This window comes from Rhinopithecus roxellana, chromosome 8 (assembly GCF_007565055.1).
Source record: "Rhinopithecus roxellana isolate Shanxi Qingling chromosome 8, ASM756505v1, whole genome shotgun sequence".
Taxonomy (NCBI): domain Eukaryota; kingdom Metazoa; phylum Chordata; class Mammalia; order Primates; family Cercopithecidae; genus Rhinopithecus; species Rhinopithecus roxellana.
In genome coordinates, this window is record NC_044556.1 from 75,812,106 (window position 1) to 75,830,848 (window position 18,743).

General features: G+C 40.6%; 1 protein-coding gene across 3 annotated transcripts in view; it reads right to left on the reverse strand.

The window, feature by feature from the left end:
* Nucleotides 1-3,364: 3,364 nt before the first annotated feature.
* Nucleotides 3,365-18,743, reverse strand: part of C4BPA (complement component 4 binding protein alpha) — a 40,394-nt gene continuing 25,015 nt past the window's right edge. For 2 of the 3 annotated variants that reach the window (XM_030935946.1, XM_030935947.1), the window contains exons 8-12: nucleotides 16,557-16,754; nucleotides 13,719-13,907; nucleotides 7,055-7,225; nucleotides 4,340-4,515; nucleotides 3,365-3,787 (exon numbers count right to left, since the gene is read on the reverse strand). In XM_030935946.1, coding sequence (XP_030791806.1) covers nucleotides 3,614-3,787; nucleotides 4,340-4,515; nucleotides 7,055-7,225; nucleotides 13,719-13,907; nucleotides 16,557-16,754 — 908 coding nt within the window. In that variant the 3' untranslated portion in view covers nucleotides 3,365-3,613. The remainder of the gene's footprint in view (nucleotides 3,788-4,339; nucleotides 4,516-7,054; nucleotides 7,226-13,718; nucleotides 13,908-16,556; nucleotides 16,755-18,743) is intronic. The other variant, XM_010365643.1, reaches the window with a different exon arrangement.

Here is an 18,743-nt window from a genome sequence, read left to right on the forward strand (position 1 = left end):
ATAGCTCAATGCCATCTCGAATTTCTGGTCTCAAGTGATCCTTCAGCCTCAGTCTCCCAAGTGACTGCTACAGGCACATGCCAGAATGCCTGGCTAATTCTTAAATTTTTTGTGGAGACAGGGTCTCCTTATATTGCTCAGGCTGGTCTCAAACACCTGAGCTTAAGTGATTCTCTCCCTTTGGCCTCTCAAAGCACTGGGATTACAGGCATGAGCCAACATGCCCAGCCTAGGAACAACTTTTAAAAACCAAATCGAAATTCTAGAAATAAATAATGCAATAACTGAACTGAAAAAATCAACAGAAAACTTTAGCAGCAGACCTGATCAAACAAAGGAAAGAATCAGCAAGCCTGGGCCCTAACACAGTGCCTTATGCCTATAATCCCAGCACTTTGGGAGGCCAAGGTAAGAGTATTGCTTGAGACCAGGAGTTTGAGACCAGCCTAGGCAACATAATAAGACTCCTTGTCTCTTAAAAAAAGCCAGGCATTGTAGTGCATGCCTGTAGTCCTAGCTCCTCAGGAGGCTGAGATGGGAGAGTCATTTAAGCTCTGGGGTTCAAGGTTACTGTGACCTATGGTTGTACCACTGCACTCTAGCCTGAGTGACAGAAAAAAAGAAAAAGATTCAGCAAGCTCAAAGACAAAACACCCACCCCACTTTCAGCAATAAACAGATAATCCAGACAGTAAATCAACAAACAAACTTTGGAGTTAAACTACACACTATACCAAATGGAACAAATTGATATTTACACAAATGTCATCTAACAGCTGCAGAAACACATTTTCTCATTACCACATGAAATATTCTCCAGGATACACTGTATGTTAGGCCATAACATACACAAGTCACAACAAATTTTTAGAAATCAAAATTATACCAAGTACCTAAAAACAAAAAAGGCCATAAGTCACAAACCCATAGCTAATACCATACTGAATAGGGAAAAGTTGAAAGCCTTTCTTCTAAGATCTAAAACAAAACAAAGATGCCAAATTTCACCACTTCTATTCAACATAGTACTGGAAATCCTAGTCTAAGCAATTAGACAAGCAAAAGGGGAAGAAAAAACATTCAGATTGGAAAGGAAGAAGTCAAAATGTCCCTGTTTGTAGATGATATTATGTTATATTTAGAAAAACATGAAGACTCAATCAAAAAACTGTTAGAATTGATAAATAAATTCAGTAAAGTTACAAGATTCAGCATTAATACAAAAAAGTTAGTGATATTTCTGTAACCCGATAGAGACTGGCTGAAGCCATAGTTCTTAGTCAACCAATAGGACCATACAGAAAAGGCAATTGTAGAAGAGACCATCTGTACCCTGTACCTACTCTAGAGATTACTGCAAATGGTCCCATAGGTGCCATTGGCTACCCATGTCTTTCTGCCTAATGGTGATCCCCAACCTTGGAGGCTGCTCAGCCAGCCAACAGTGTAGATCCCTTGGGTCTGGAAGCCATGGCTACTGGAGCAAAACTTCACCGGTGAGAGAAGAGAATAGGCAGAAAAATACCCAGGTCTTCATCCTGAGGAAGACAACTCAGAGTTGGAGTCTACATGCTCTCAGATGATTCTAGCATGACTGAGTCCCAGTTGGCAATGAAATAACCCCCTCAACAATGTTCCCTCATGGGTTTTCTTCCCTTCCCCATCTTACTGCCCACTCACTCACAGTGTTTTCTGGAACCACCTTTCAGGGAAACTAGTTGCTTACAAATTCTTGGATCAGCAGAAATTCAAAAATAAACATTAAACCAAGAAATTCCTAGTAGCTTAGTAGGTAATGGCTTTTAAGATCATAGATAGATACGTTTGATGCTAAGTGGGTGTCTTAACCTATTTTCTGTTGCTTATAACAGAACATCTGAACCTGGGCAATTTGTAAACAAAAAAAAAAGTATTTTTTACAATTCTCAAGGCTGGGAAATCCAAGGCCACGGCTCGGCATCTGGTGAGGGCCTTCTTGGTGAGGACTCTGCAGGGTCCCAAGGTGGCACAGGGCATTACATGGCAAGGGGGCTGAGCATACTAACTCAGGTATCTCTTCCTCTTCTTATAAAGCCACCAGTCCCACTTCTGTGATAACAGCTGCGGAAACACATTCTTCTCATTAGCACATGAAATATTCATCTATGAATGGTTTAATCCATTCATCAGGACAGAACCCTTATGAACCAGCTACCTCTTAAAAACCCCACCTTTCAATAGTTCCACACTAGGGATTTACTTTCAACACGAGTTTGGAGGGGACAAACATTCAAACTATAGCAGTGAGTTTCTCCAACAGCTCCACCTCCTCTGTTACATCTAAAGTTCAGTGAAAGCCTGCCATAATGCCATTTCCTTCATGGAATTTTGGGAAAATTAAGCCAAAAAGGCCAGTGTTCAAAAGGCCAGATTTCTGTGTGCAGGGAGAGAAAAGACAGCCAGAGGAGCTGGGATAAGAGTGAGAAAGAGACTGCACAGGAAGCAAGAGTCAGAATAAGTGATGACTTAAAGGAATAAAAGTTTCTAGAGTATCCAGAGATATAAGGAAGTTTGATACGGGTTATCTCTTCCTGTGTGAGGCAGTTGCTCAACCTGTTTTAATTTAATATTAAGGAAAGTGGTGACCAAATCAGATAGAAGACTTGAGAATATGCAGAGGGCTGACATGCGGGCTTGATCTTCATCTGTCTCTCGAAGTTCCTTCTCTGGGGTTGGAATGAGGAGTTCAGACACAAAAGTCAACTTCCTTCATGGAAGGCAATAGTGGAGACGTGGCATGAGTGAAAGAGACAACATGCACAGGGGCTCAGGGGAAAGCGTGACTCCCCCAGAGGGGGAGAATGGATGAGGCTTTGGGGGTGTGTTGACATTTAACCTCACCAGGGAGGACGTGAGTACTGTGCACACATGAAAGTGTGGAGTAAAGGCAGTCTGTCCAGGATGAGAACCCAAGTATGGCCAGGCATGGTGGCTCACACCTGTAATCCAGCACTTTGGGAGGCCGAGGTGGGCAGATCACTTGAGGTCAGGAGTTCAAGACCAGCCTGGCCAAAGTGGTGAAACCCCATCTCCACTAAAAATACAAAAATTAGCCAGGCATGGTAGTACACACCTGTAATCCCAGCTACTCAGGAGGCTGAGGCAGGAGAATCACGTGAACCTGGGAGGTGGAGGTTGCAGTGAGCCAAGATCACTGCACTCCAGCCTGAGCAACAGAGTGAGACTCCATCTCAAAACAAAAAAAGAAAATCCAAGTACCTATTTTTTGTGGCCCAAACAGTAAAACAAATGTATTAACTTTATATTATGATTTTTTAAGGACGCTTATTTCACAGAGACCTAAATGACCACAAAGACAAAACAGTTTTCTATAATGTACATTTTTAATCGAAAAAAATGTGCTTTGTGTCTTGAAAAGCAAAAATATAAGCCACACACAGGATGATTAATAATTTCACAATCTCAAAGCACTAAACTTTAGCAAATTATCGTTTCTAGATATTTATTATGATGAATATCACTGCCAAATTGACAGTAGATTTGCTAAACTGATCTGTATTGAATTGCAAGAGGCAAGCCAGCAGGCACCTTCTCCTCCTTCTTTTGAGAAAAATTATAGTTCTTTATCCAAAGTGGATTGTCTTGCCCTGTCTCTCTGTAGTTCCAGTTGTTCAATTTCCAGAGACAGCTTATACACCTCCAGGGCCATTTTCACATCCTCTGGGTTTGGAAAACACTGCATGAGTCTTTTGCCTGCGAGCACTTGTTCACAGCCTTCAGGGGTCTCCTAAAAGAGATATAAGTGGTGGGTGAGATTGAGAAGCTTCTCTCCTAATCATGAAGGAGAGTGGATCCTGACAGTGGAAGGACTACAGGATTGAACCAAGACCAACCTCAGACTGGTGGTTGAGGCTGGGAAAACAAGAAATCACTTGAGTCCCACCACAGTCTTCCCCAGGGGAACATGGATCTGTTCTGAGACAGCTGTCCAGAAGGCTCCCATGGTAACAGAAGCTGTTTTTGCTGACCATCCAGAAATGGAACAACAATATATTATATAGCTTAGCAAAAGTTAAGTTAGGAATCGGTACTACCGGGTCTATGAAACCCTGCTCTGTAAGGGCTCAGTTTTTGCTGTTCTCAAGTGAGAACAGGAGAACTTGCCACCCCTAACTTACCAGAATGCTTCAAGTCAAAAAGAGTTTCTTTGAGTGGGAGTGACTCAGAAATGAATCCTGACAAGTCAGATTTCACCACTGTTGAGTGGTACAGAGCTCTAGGGGATGCCACCATTTTTAGGGGTTGACAGCGCAGACCTTCCTTGAATTGTGCCACTTACCCACTCACACCTGGGCACCTCTGGGTACCAGGTTCTGTTCTCAGAGCAAGTGATGCTTTTGGGACCAACCATACCATAGCCAGAATCACATTGGATGGTGACATTTTCAGGCTCAACATACTGATTCTTATCTACAGACAACCTTCCATTCACTAATTCTGGTTTCAGACACAGAGCTGTAATGGAAACGTATTTTTAAGAAATCTGTAAATCTATGAAGAAGGACATGACAACAGTCTCGGATAATAAGAATGAACTGTATCTAGTTCTGCTAATTGCTCTATCTTTCTCTTTATTTGAAAACAATCATATTAACATTTTATTGAGTATGACTACCTATCAGACTTTTGCTAAGCCCTTTATGTTGCTATCATTTAAGTCTCCTGGCAGCCCTATGAAATGAGCACTGTTATTATTCCTATTTTATCTAAGAGACAGTTGAGATATGTTAAGACACTTGCTCAAGAATGTAACATTTTCATATAATATGACAGCATATTTCTTTTTTTTATTATACTTTAAGTTCTGGGATACATGTGTAGAATCTGCAGGTTTGTTACATAGGTACACACGTGCCATGGTGGTTTACTGCATCCATCAACCTGTCATCCACATTAGGTATTTCTCCTAATGCTATCCCTCCCCTTGCGCCCTACCCCCTGACAAGCCCCAGTGTGTGATGTTTCCCTCCCTGTGTCCGTGTGTTCTCACTGTTCAGCTCCCATTTATGAGTGAGAACATATGGTGGTTGGTTTCTGTTCCTGTGTTAGTTTGCTGAGAATAATGGTTTCCAGCTTCATCCATGTCCCTGCAAAGGACATAAACTCATCCTTTTTTATGGCTGTATAGTATTCCACGGTGTATATGTGCCATATTTTCTTTATTCAGTCTATCATTGATGCGCGTTTGGGTTGGTCCCAAGTCTTTGTTATTGTGAATAGTGCTGCAGTAAACATACATGTGCATGTGTCATTATAGTAGAATGATTAATAATCCTTTGAGTATATACCCAGTAATGGGATTGCTGGGTCAAATGGTATTTTAGTTCTAGATCCTTGAGGAATCGCCACACTGTCTTCCACAATGGTTGAACTAATTTACACTCCCACCAATGGTGTAAAGTGTTCCTATTTCTCCACATCCTCTCCAGCATCTGTTGTTTCCACGACAGGGTATTTCCAAAAGAAGGTATGTGACCCCAGAATCCCGACTAACAAGGTAACTCTCACTCACAGTCTTGATTGCTGCAAGATTCTATGTATAAAAATTTCCTTCTTGCAGACATTTATGCAGCCAACAGACATATGAAAAAATACTCATCATCACTGGTCATTAGAGAAATACAAACCAAAACCACAATGAGATGCCATCTCACGCCAGTTAGAATGGTGATCATTAAAAAGTCAGGAAACAACAGATGCTGGAGAGGTTGTGGAAAAATAGGAATGCTTTTACACTGTTGGTGGAGTGTAAATTAGTTCAACGATGATGGAAGACAGTGTGGCAATTCCTCAAGGATCTAGAACTAGAAATACCATTTGACCCAGCAATCCCACTACTGGGCATACACCCAAAGGATTATAAATCATTCTGTGATAAAGAAACATGCACACATATGTTTACTGCAGCACTATTCACAATAGCAAAGACTTGGAACCAACCCAAATGTCCATCAATGGTAGACTGGATTAAGAAACTGTGGCACATATACACCATGGAATACTATGCAGCCATAAAAAAGGATGAGTTCATGTACTTTGCAGGGACATAGATGGAGCTGGAAACCATCATTCTTAGCAAGATATCACAAGATCAGAAAACCAAACATTGCAAGTTCTCATTCATAAGTGGGAGTTGAACAATGAGAACACATGGACACAAGGAGGGGAACATCACACGCTGGGGCCTGTTGAGCCGGGGGGCTAGGGGAGAGATAACATTAGGAGAAATACCTAATGTAGGTGACGGGTTGATGGGTGCAGCAAACCACCAGGGTGTATGTATACCTATGTAACAAAACTGCATGTTCTGTACATGTAATCCAGAACTTAAAGTACAATAAAAAAAATTTCCTTCTTGCCTATTATTCTCCTGTGTACAAAAGAGAAAATGGTGGCAAATAAATACTGAAGTTTTTGACAGCAAAGTCATGCATGTTGACAGCAAACTTCTATGCATGTAAAGATCAGACCTGATCTCAACTCCTCCTGTCCCCACAACTGCTGCAAACTATGAGTCCCCCTTCACCCTCCCTGGCCCCTCCCACCAACACACACCATCTATATCATAGCAGGTGGTGCCTGCCCTGCACGAGACTCTGATGGAAGTAACTGTCACTCATGATGTTTATAATTCACTCGGGGAGCCTATATTCATACTAGAGCAAGTTTCCATGGAAACTTTGCCACAGGCCATAGGTACACTAAGATAAAATGTGATGCTTTTAGAATATTTATGGAAATATACAAGAAACCAGATATGGGCTGCCTCAAGAAGGCTGAATTTTGTGATTGGGAGAAAGAAATGGAGGAGATTAATACTTGTGTATGCCCTATGTACTTTTTGCATTGGGTACCATTTGCATCAATTGGTTATTTAATATAAATCAAACCAAATGTTTTCATGCTGCCTCTGACAGGGAAGAAATTTAGCTCTCAGTGCTCTCAGGACAGATCCACCCACTTAGTCTTGAGCTGAAAAGGAAGCTGAAGTTACCTTTACATCGAGGGGCTGGAGCTGACCAGCGTGAATTACTGCAGGAGAGTGTCGCCTGTCCGACCAGAATGTAGCCTTTTTCACATTCATATGTAAACTCTTCTTTGAAAATACTGTATATACCAGTTTGTTTATAATGCCCATGGGCAATTTTAGGAGGAATATTGCAATCTTGAGGGAGAGACAGAAAAGTGAGAGAGCGTTAGCTTGTAAAGTGTATCAAGTAGCACATTGCAGAATATGTGTTGTTTGTAGGAGGCTTCATTCTGTCCTTCCATCTTCGCTGCCCATAAGAGCATGTAGCCAAATCCAGACATTTGTGCTGCCCTCCTGTACGCCTCAGACTGAGCAACCATAGAAAGGCTTGAGTTATAGCCCTTAGGTTTTCCTTCATTTTATTGACAAGTTCACTCAGCTTTCCATTGTTTAGGAACCATTTTGGCATGCAGCCTTAGGTCATATCATACTCATAGTACACTTAGTCACTTTCAGGCTAAATGCAGAGATGTGCATCTGTGAGAAACTGTAAGGATGTTTTATCATCCACAATCTCTGAGTCATTGCTTCCCAGTCGATACTGTCTATCCATGCCCAGGAAGAAAATCGTATGTTTTAAAACGTTATAGAAAAGAGCTCATAGGATAAATGAAAATGGTGACTTGAACATTGAAATAGTCAAGAGGACATAGCGGGTGCAGAGCACCTCTCTGAAAGGCAATACTATCAGGTCCACAAACACTGCATGAGAAAATTAAAAAAAAAAAAAAAAAAGAGTAGCAGGAATGTCGGACAAAGTGCTATACCAGTGGACTATGGCAGTTGTAAGTACTATAATAAGATGCTCCTAGAAGCATGGAAAAGGTGATGGCCCACAATAAATCAGGCTGAAATGCTGGGATTGCCATGGCAGATGGTATAAGAAGGGATTAAATGACTCAGGGAAGTGAACATGCTGGAGTGGACATTTGTGTACACTGAAAAATGCACCAGGTAGTTATGCCACATGGGAAGTCCTAGAGGGAACAATATTTACCAAAGCTATAAGGAACTCCCTGAAAAGAGGAGAACCAACATCAAATGCTGGAACTGATGACAAAAAAGGTCATAAATGAAAAAGGTTCACTGATAGCCATAGCAGTCAGAGAGCTGCTCATATGCCTCAGAAGCTAAATAAATGCAACCATTATAATGAATTGCAAGGTCAGAGAGGCAACCAGGGGTGCCTGAGAGTTATGAAGATTAAACCATAGCATTCTTAGGGGTGAAAACAGATGAGCAGCCAACAACAATATTTGTACCATCAAGAGAAATTAAGGATGGATGATCAAGGGACCAATGGCATTTGGCCCAATAAAAAGTCACAATCCTTTGCCCAATATATGAACCTAGGACAGTTTTCCAGCCTGGTAATCATTAATTGAAGATGAAGCCAGTTGCCAGGAGTGAAGATGCTATAAAATCTTGGAAGGTTTGCACAGTAATGAATCTGCCAGTCCTCCAAGAGGACCTATGTTTATTTATGTAGGTAACTGTGCACTGATAAAAGAGGTACAATAATTCAAAAATTATTGCACATAGGGCTTGAGTTGACATTGATACCTAGAACCATCATAGCTCTCCTATTAGTCCAGTTTGTGGTCATTTACATTACCCTTGAAAGTATAGTCAGAATAGACAAAATTGGTAGTTGGCCCAGCCCCTATACTGGGTTCTTGACCTGTGGGGTAAGAGCCATCTTACGCAGGAAGACCAAGTGAAAGCAATTGATACTGCCCACCCATCTCACCCTCTCCCCAAGGCAAATAAAGTAAATTTAAAGAAAAAGACACTACCACAATATCTCCTGGGGTGAGAGAGGAACATGAAAATTAGTGCCGCTCAAATAGCTAAAGACATTGGAGTGGTCATCCCTATTATATTTCCATTAAATTCTTATCTGTCTACTATAAAAATTAGAAGAATTCTGAAGAACTACAGTATACCACTGAAAAAAAAAACACACATCTTAGTTCCTATTGCAGCCATGGTATCTTTGCTAGGGCAGATTAATGTGACTTCAAGTAAATGAGGTTACTGATTCAGCAAAGGCCCTTCTTTCCTTTCCTAGCAGAAACAGTTTGCATATACATGGAAGGTGTCAGGAGTGTACATTTGCAGGTTTGTTTTTGGTCAATGATAACCCTCCTGCCCATGTCATAATAGAGTCTGAATATATCTTGACCATCTGGATATCCACAGAACATGACATTGATCCAATATATCAATGGCATCATGTTAATTCCCCCAGATAAGCAAGAGGTATTAGCATGATGATGCTCGAAAGTAAAAAATAAAACAAAAAATAGAGTCAGGTGTTTGCCACAGCCACATCAATAAAATTTTCAGAGGTCCAAGGTTCAGGGAACACTAAGATATCCCATCCAAACTAAAGTCAAATTATTGCAAATTGCACATCCCACTCTGAAGAATGCAGTACAGCACCTAAATAGGACTTTTCAAATTCTAGAGGCAGCATAATTCATACTTGGGGATGGTGCTCCAACGCATAGGCTAGGGGGGACAAATGATTGCCAGGTTTGAGTGGGGCCCATGGTAGGAAAGTGCTCAACAACAAGTCTAGTCTGCAGTGAAATTACCCTGTTGCTTGAGCCTTAGGACCCAGCAGAGCCTAGTGTATTGAAGGTGGTTGTAGTAGGAAAAGATGCAAACATCAACAGGACATTTACACCATAGACCATTGAGATCATGAAGCAAGGCCATGCACTGCAGTAGAGGACTGTATGCTTTCTGAAATATAACTCTTGGCATGTTACCAGGTCCTGATAGAGAAAGCTCCTGACAGTGGGTCATCAAGTGATCATGCAGCCAGAATCACCCATCATGAGCCAAGTCTGTCAGACCCATCAGGTTATAAGGTTAAGCAGGCAACCATTCATTATAAGATAGAAGTAGAGCATCTGGGATTGAGCATGGGCAGGACAAGATGGCATAGGCAAGCTGCACAAACAGAAAGCCCAGTTCCTACTTGTGCCCAGCCACTGTGGCAGGAGTGCCTCTTCTTTAGCTCACAGTTGTGACTGTAGCAGTTATCCAATAAAACCAACTGTCAGGATGGGGAAAACTCTGAGCGTGGTCACAAATATTTTTGGTACTGTAAACCAAAAATAAAATTCTAAGGTCCCCCAACCATCTGAATGGACCCCTCCTCTCGGCCAAGGGCATTCCAGAGTTAACCTGAATATCTTGTTCAGGCTATGATGGAAGAGAGGGTTGGACATTCCCCATTATACCCATCCAACATTAACATCAACACAGATCTTAAATCTAATAAGAAACATTTATGGCTCAGCACAGTGGTTCATGCCTGTAACCCCAGCACTTCGGGAGGCCGAGGTGAGTGGATCACTTCAGGTCAGGAGTTCAAGAACAGCCTGGCCAACATGGTGAAACTCTGTCTCTACTAAAAATACAAAAATTAGCTGGGCGCAGTGGCATGTGCCTGTAATCCCAGCTACTCGGGAGGCTGAGGCAGGAGAATCTCTTGAACCCAGGAGGTAGAGGTTGCCATGAGCTGAGATCATATCACTGCACTCCAGCCTAGGCAACAGGGTGAAACTGTCTCAAAACAAAACAAAACAAAACATATCTCCACAACCTCTTATCATAAACCAAATATTCCTTTCTTCTGGTAATAATTCAACCAATTGCCAATCAGAAAATCTACCTATGATCCAGAAGCCCAGCCCCACTCCCCCTTCCCTGACACCACTTTGAGTTCTCCCACCCTTCCAGATCAAACCAGTGTAAATCTTACATGTATTATGTCTCCCTAAAATGTATAAAAGCAAGCTGTACCCCGACCACCTTGGCCACAGTCATCAGGACCTCCTGAGGCTGTGTCACAGGCGCGTCCTCAACCTCAGCACATAAATTTTCTAAATTGATTGAGACCTGTCTCAGATATTTTGGGTTCACAGTTTGTGTTGTAGAGAAGAGAGAGATTGCCTCCACCTCTAATCCCCTTAGCTCTCATGTGGGCTCTTCGGCTGGATCTAGAAATCAAATTGGCACTAGGTAGATTAACAAGGGAAAAGCACACAAATTTTATACATACATGGGGATCTTCCCAAGAGGGTAAAGTCTGAAGAAGTGGCCAAAGCAAGATATTGTATACTTTGTAAACAAAGAACAATAAATTTGAGAAGAAATGTCAGGACAAAGGGGATTTGGCTAGGAGCAGTAAATTTCTAGGAGAGTCACTAGGAGATGTATAGGGAGGGGCTGTAAAACTAGTGGAAAATAAAAGCTACTTTGGGAATTTTAGTATTCAGGTCCACTGCAGCCCCTAATTCCCAGTCTCTGGTGATAAGGGCTATATAGTTTCTTGCTCTAGAAGGGGTAGAGTACTGCTCCCAGAGGAATCTTTATGGCTTGTGCATGCAAAAAGAGACAGGTCAGCTAGCCCTTTCTGAAACTTCAATTTCTCTAATGTTTTCAACTTGAAATATTCGACATACCAATTCAGCATATTTTGAGATGGCATGTCCTTCACTCCTTCGGTCCTTCACTCCACTCCTAAAATGGAAGCTGCATTACAGCCCAATCAAGGTCAGTCTTGAAAGACAACTTGTAAGGGGTAATCTTCCTGAAAGGAAGTGCTATAGAGGGTACACCTAAAGAAAGTGGCCTAAGGATAAGCTAAATTAGGATTCAGGGCATGGAATGAATGGCTTGTCTGGTCAAGGTCCTAGTCCTGTAAGGAGAAAGATTGGAAGATTGGGCACAAAGAGATCTGGGGTAGGAGCAAGTAAGTGGACATTTGAGAGTGGGCGGAAAGTGTGAAGATCTTTGTTTTGTGTGTTAACACCAGAGCATCCCCAGTAGAAAAGGTATTAAACAACCAAGTAAAAAAAAGTCTCAGCCAGTTGAGGTAAGCCATTCTCTGTTATTGGCCTCATGGGTGCTGGCACAAGAGGAAGAGGAGCAGAGTGGTTGTGGTGGCATGCATGGAAGACAAGCATGGACCCAACAGCATGGGGTCCCACTCACCAAGGCTCATTGCTGTCACTGAATCTCCAACCTGCCAACAACAATGCTAAGTCCCTAGTATGATACCATTACTTGAGGCAACCAAAAAGCCACTTCCTAGCAAGTTGACTACATTGGACCTCTTCCACCATGAAAGGAAGAGAAGTGTATTCTGATAGAACTAGACAAATATTGCAGGCATGGGTTTGCCTTTCTTCCTTGCAGAACCTCAGTCAGCATGGTCATCTTAAGGGTTATAGAGTGTCTGAACAATTGGCATTGACATAGGATCCACTACATCCAACTAGAAAACCCACTTACAGCAAAGACGATGTGTTGTTGGGACCATACTCACAGAATCCACTACTCAAATCACATACTGCATTACTCAGAACCTGCCGACCTGTGAAAACACTGAATGGCCTATTAAAGGCGCAGTTGAAGTGCCAGCTGGGAGGCAATGCTTGACAGTGATGGGACACTGTCTTCCAAAATGCTGTATTTATTTTAAATCATATTGACTTTTATACGGCTCTGGGTCCCCAGTAAAATAAATGCATGGGTCCAGGAACTAGGGGATGGAAGCGTGAGTGGCCCCACTGGCCACCACTCTAAGTGACCTACTTGGGAAATTTGTGCTTCACATCTCTGAAGCTCTGGGACCTGCAGGTTTAAAAGGCCTGGTTGGCAAAGTGGGGACATTTCTACAAGTGGGAGATAGGAGTTTCCTTGTTGATTAATAAGCTGCAACTAATGCTTGGTCACTTTGGGCTCCTAATAGGGGTAATGAGCCCTCACCATCGCTAGATAGAGATATCAAACACAAAGGGAGAAGGGTGGAATGTGTTAACACTTGAGCCATTTTTTTTTTTTTTTTTTTTTTTTTTTTTTTTGGACAAAGTCTTCCTCTGTCGCCCAGGCTGGAATGCAGTGGCATGATCTTGGCTTACTGCAACTTCTACCTCCTGAGTTCAAGCGATTCTCCTGCCTCAGCCTCTTGAGTAACTGGGATGACAGGCCCACACCACCATGCCCAGCTAATTTTTTGTATTTTTAATAGAGACCAGGTTTCGCCATATTGGCCAAGCTAGTCTCGAACTCCTGACCTCAGGTGATCTGCCCACTTCAGCCTCCCAAAGTGCTGGGATTACAGGCATGAGCCACCATGCCTGGCCCACTTGAGCCTTTTGGAGAAGCAGAAGGAGGCATTCCACACTGGGTGATGGTCTGACTGGAGGGCTCAGAGGCAACAGAAGGCTGCTGTTTGAGGAAGAAGAAGGAAGCGAGCTCAGAAAGGCAGGTTCAAATAGATTTTGACAGTTGTTCTTCTGCAGATTGAGACATATGGACCAGAAATAAGGGGAGAAAGAGAATAATACAAAGAAACAAAATGCAGTACTTGAAAAGTCCAGCTTACCTATTACATGCTATCTATTTCACTGATTCAGAAAAGAGGAAACTGAGGAGGCCAAAAGAAAGGGAACACACAATGAGGAGGAAGGAGAAAGTTGGACCCATTCCAAGAATCATGCAAGGTATATGAATTCTTTTACCTAATTTTAAACCTTCTCTTAATAATCTCCATCACACTCATATGAAGAAACTCCCAGAATAAGATAATTCTACTAATTCTTACTGTCTCCACATGATGGTGTTTGGGGACTCCATGTGCCATCTGGTTGGCATATAGCTGAAAGTCTTCTGACCCCATGACACGAAAATAAAATCTCATCTCCATAGAAATAAACACAGTGATTGGCAGGACGATTTTTCCTGTGTTGAGTGATTTGAGCACTATCTAGCTTTGGTTCAGGGCAACATAATGCTGAAAAATAAAACGTGAGGTGCATGGTTAGTAAAATCACCATGAGGAAGCTTCCATGGCTAACAACCCCATTTCCATCTTTGGAAGATCTCACTACTGAAGAGAGATTGGGGAAACAGAAAAGGAGACTCAGGACACTCCAAGTCTGCTCTTTTTGCTAAAGTCCTCTAATCCAACTAAGCATTTCATTAGGAGTCTCCAAAATGAAAAGTTGGATTAAACCTATATGAAGAGCCAGGTGTGGTAGCTCATGCCTGTAATCGCAGTGCTTTGGGAGTTCAAGATGGGAGAATTGCTTGAGCCCAGGAGTTTGAGACCAGCCTGGGCAACAGAGTGAGACCCTGTCTCTAAAAAATAAAAAAACATTAAAAAAAAAAATTTAACCAATAGGAAAATGTAAATTTTCAAAATTATTCAAGAGCAATGACAAACAACATCCATTTATTTATGGCTTCATTATTAAACTCTCTATTAACTTACACTTCTCAAGTCACAAAGAAGAAGAAAGTTTTCAAAAGTTTATATCCACCTAACAGCTAAAGCATACGAATAAATTTAAATTACTGCTTATTTCAAGGATTTTTCTTTTTTGATGTAAAATTTAAGAGAAATAGCTATTTAAATGGCAAGATCTTGCTTTATCACTCAGGCTGGAGTACAGTGGCACAATTATGGTTCACTATAGTCTCAAACTCCTGGGCTCAAGCAATTCTCCCACTCACCCTCCTGAGTAGCTGGGACTACAGGTGTGTGCCACCACACCCACTAAGTTTTTTATTTTTTGGTAGACAAGGGGTCTTACTATATTACCCAGGCTGGTCTCAAACTCCTGGCCTCAAGTGCTCCCCTCACCTCAGCTTCCCAAAGTTCTGGGATCACAGATGTGAGCCATGATTCCTGGCCAAATTCTTTAATTTTTTAATATAGTAAGAGCTGCTATAGGGACATAATTTTTTTATTCATTAGTAGCAATACTTCAAGAAAAATCTTGCTATTGTCTGATGTAAGAGAAAACATCAAAACAGAATAAAACATTATATTCTCCATGTCAGTAACTCAACCAGTATTAAAATGGGGTCTTTTGGACATACTCAAACACTTCCAGTGCTGATTTGTTTAGGAATTATAATAAAAATACTCAGCAATCATATGGTTTGGATGTTATAGCAACAATAATATTTATGAAATGTTTTACAGTATAGAAAATACTTTTAAATATGTAAGTCATGAGTCTAAATTCACATTTGATCAGGTTTCATAACTTGGATAAATACTACTTCACTTCTGCTTTTAAAATTGTTAAAAATATTCTTTATTAAATAATTAAATCAATAAGACCATAGTGGGTCAAATAAATGTAACCAACTGGGTCCTGCTCTGTCATCCAGGCTGGAATGCAGTGGCGTGACCTCGGCTCACTGCAGCCTTGGCCTCTTAGCCTCAAGTTATCCTCCTACCTCAGTGTCCTGAGGAGCTGGGATTACAGGCACGTGCCACCACATTCAGCTAATTTTTACAATTATTTGTAGAGACAAGGGTCTCACTATATTGCCCAGGCTGGTCTCAAACTCGTGAGCTCAAGCAATCCTCCCGCCTCAGCCTCCCAAAGTACTGGGATTATAGGTATGAGCCACCACACCTGGCCTAAACACAACTATAAAGGAGGTTTTTAAACATCTATAAGCAGTATTTTTTGTTATTTAAGTAATGGCAATAAGTTAATTATTAAGTATATTTTTAATTCAGTCCTTTCATTAAAATATTTTATTCTATTTCCCCAAAATGAGTCTGAATAACTGCAATTAAACTTTGTTAAGCCTTAATACGAAATAAATAATCTTCTGACAGGTTGATCTAAGCTACCACTTTTCGTTATTTATGCATTTCACACATTGTTCAAATTCTGACATGCAGCATAAAATTCCCCGTATTCTTGGCCTCAGTTACTTCACCTCTAAAGTGGCAAGGTTCTGATAGATGGGTAGAGGAAAGCATTTTCTTCCTCTGTTGTCTGTTTCAACGAGGCTCATAAAATAGTATCCACTTGTCCTTCAGTCCCTCACTCATTCCCACAAATAAAAGACGTGCATCTCCTACCAGAGAAACTGGAGAAAGTCTCCTTTATATCCTTCCGAAGTGAGAATACTGAGTCACGAGTCAGGACTTGTCTTCTAGAGGCAGATCAGGAAGTCCTGCCATCTCATGACTCAAGAGGAATGAGACGCAAGTCACCTTGCAGCTGGTTACGTTCATGACTGTTTCACAAACTTGTCTACTGCCAAACACCCTAAAGCCCATACTAAGGGGAGGTAAGGGCTATGAAGGAAACCTGACTCTGACAATAGTTGAACTGTATTCTCCATTCTAGTTTTACCAGTAAGAAGACTAATGCTTAATCTGCATACTGTTTGACTTCTGTGTCTACTTCTCATTTGATTCTGAACTGGGATAAGGAAAGGTTCCAATTTCTCAGTGCCTCAAACTGTAACATGTTTATGGTCCCCTTCTGGAACTAACGGTTCACTAATCTGTTCAGTTAACTTAATTCTAAACTTGTTGTGAGGCATAAAATTATATCCATTTAAGGTAGAGAATCCTAGCATGTACTGGACGTTTAATATACAAAAATATTAAAAACCAAAAACTCACCCTCACATCCTTGGTATGGGGTCCATCTCAAATTTTTCTGACAAATCAAAGTCGTAGGTGCATCTGTAGTGGGTTTGTAGCCAGGATGACAGCGGTACCTTAATATAGTCCCAACAACATACACATCCTCTTTTTTCGGCCTAGGATATGTTTCCCAGGAAGCATGTGGAATGTCTGGTAAGTTAGTACAACTATCTACTCATGAAAGAAGAAGAACAAAAGGACACTATTACTAGGGCTGCCACAGCAATCAATAAGCCTGTCCTATCAAAGGGGGTCATGTGTTCATTCAGCCTGGAACCAACCTGCAAGGCCTGATGTATCAACCACACCAGAAAAGACGCATGGACATTTGCTCAAATGTGCACACCTCCAGAGAGGCTCTTTACTAAGGGCACTCCCAAGAGGTTTCCATGTGCTGTGCCAAGTATAATAATATTAATTCTCCTTCCTCTTCTTTACACTTCAGAGATTTTAGTTTCTGAACTGAAGCATGGCAGGAAAACTGTCACAAACAAATCTAACTATGTTTCCTGATTGATTGGGGAAAATAAACAAGAGCCATTTCCCTCATCCAGATGATACCAGGAATGGCTTGGCAAGAAAAAAAACAAACTCCAAGCATTTTCTGAGCCTGGGCCTTGGGTCTTGTCCTCTTCTCTCTTTCCCAATGCTACTGATTCATATGATATGGAAATATAATGCAAACATCTACCACATTGGATGTTTATCACTTTTTATCTTCAGACATTTGAAATGGAATATAAAAGTTCGTTTTTAACAGCATTATTGAGATTCAAGTCACAACAAATAAATTCACCCATTTAGAATGTGTAATTCAATGGTTTTTAGTATATACAGAGTTGTGTAACCATCACCACTAACTAATTTCAGAATATTTTTATCAACCCAAGAAGAAACCTCATATTCATTATCAGTCACTCTCTATTTCCACCTCCCCCTAGGTCCTGACAACCACTAATCTTTTTTTTTTCTTTATGGATTTGCCTAATCTGAGCATTTTAAATAAATGGAATCACACAATATATGTACTTTTTGTTGCTGGCTTATTTCAGTTAGCATAATATTTTCAGGGTTCATCCATATTGTAGCATACATTAGTACTTTTTATTTTTCATTTTTATTGCCAAATGATATAATCCATTTTATGGATAAATCACTTTTTGTTTATTCATTATTCAGTTGATGAGTATTTGGGTTCTTTGGCTATTATGAATAACGCTGCTATGAATCTTCATGTAAAATTTTTGTGGGTGGACATATGTTTTCATTTCTCTTGGGTAGATACCCAGGAGGATAATTACTGAGTCATATGGTAACTCCATGCTTAAACTTCAGAGGGACTGCAAAAACTCTTTTCCAAAATGGTCTCACCAATTTACATTCCTATTAGCAGTGTATGAGAGTTCTAATTTTTCCACATCCTCACCAACATTTGTTATTGTCTATCTTTTCTATTATAGCCATTCTGCTGGATGTAAAGTGGTATCTGATTGTTACTAGAAGGCTATCCTTACAAGAAATACTAAAGGAAATTGTTCAAACTGAAAGCAATTGACACCAGACAGTAATTTGAATCCACACAGAAAAACAATGAGCATCAGCAGAGGTCATTATGTCAGTAATTTGAAACCCAATATGATATATATTACTACTCCTTCCTTCTCTTAGCTGATTTAAACAGCAATTGTATTAAACAATAAGTATATAATTGCATTATTAAGCCTATAACATACAGAAATGCAATATATTTGACAATAACATCACAAGAAAGGTAGGAGGGAACAAAGCTGTTATTGTAGTACAGAAGTGACACCAGATGGTAACTTAAATCTACAGGAAGAAATAAAGAGAGCTAGAAATGATGAATAAGCAGATTAACATAATAAACTCTATAAATATATACTTGCCCTCCTTTCTTCTCTCAGCTACTATAAAAGACATGAAACATGAAATTATATAAAACAATAATTATAAAAATATATTGTGCAGTTTGTAATATATGTAAGTGCAAAATATGTCATTGGATTCTTGGTTGAGGTTTTATCTTTCTGCACTTTGAATGTGTTATCTAGCTGCTTTCTAGCCTCCATTCCTTCTGATGAGGAATCAGATGTTAATCTTACTAGGGTTACATTGTACATGATGTATTGCTCTTCTCTTGCT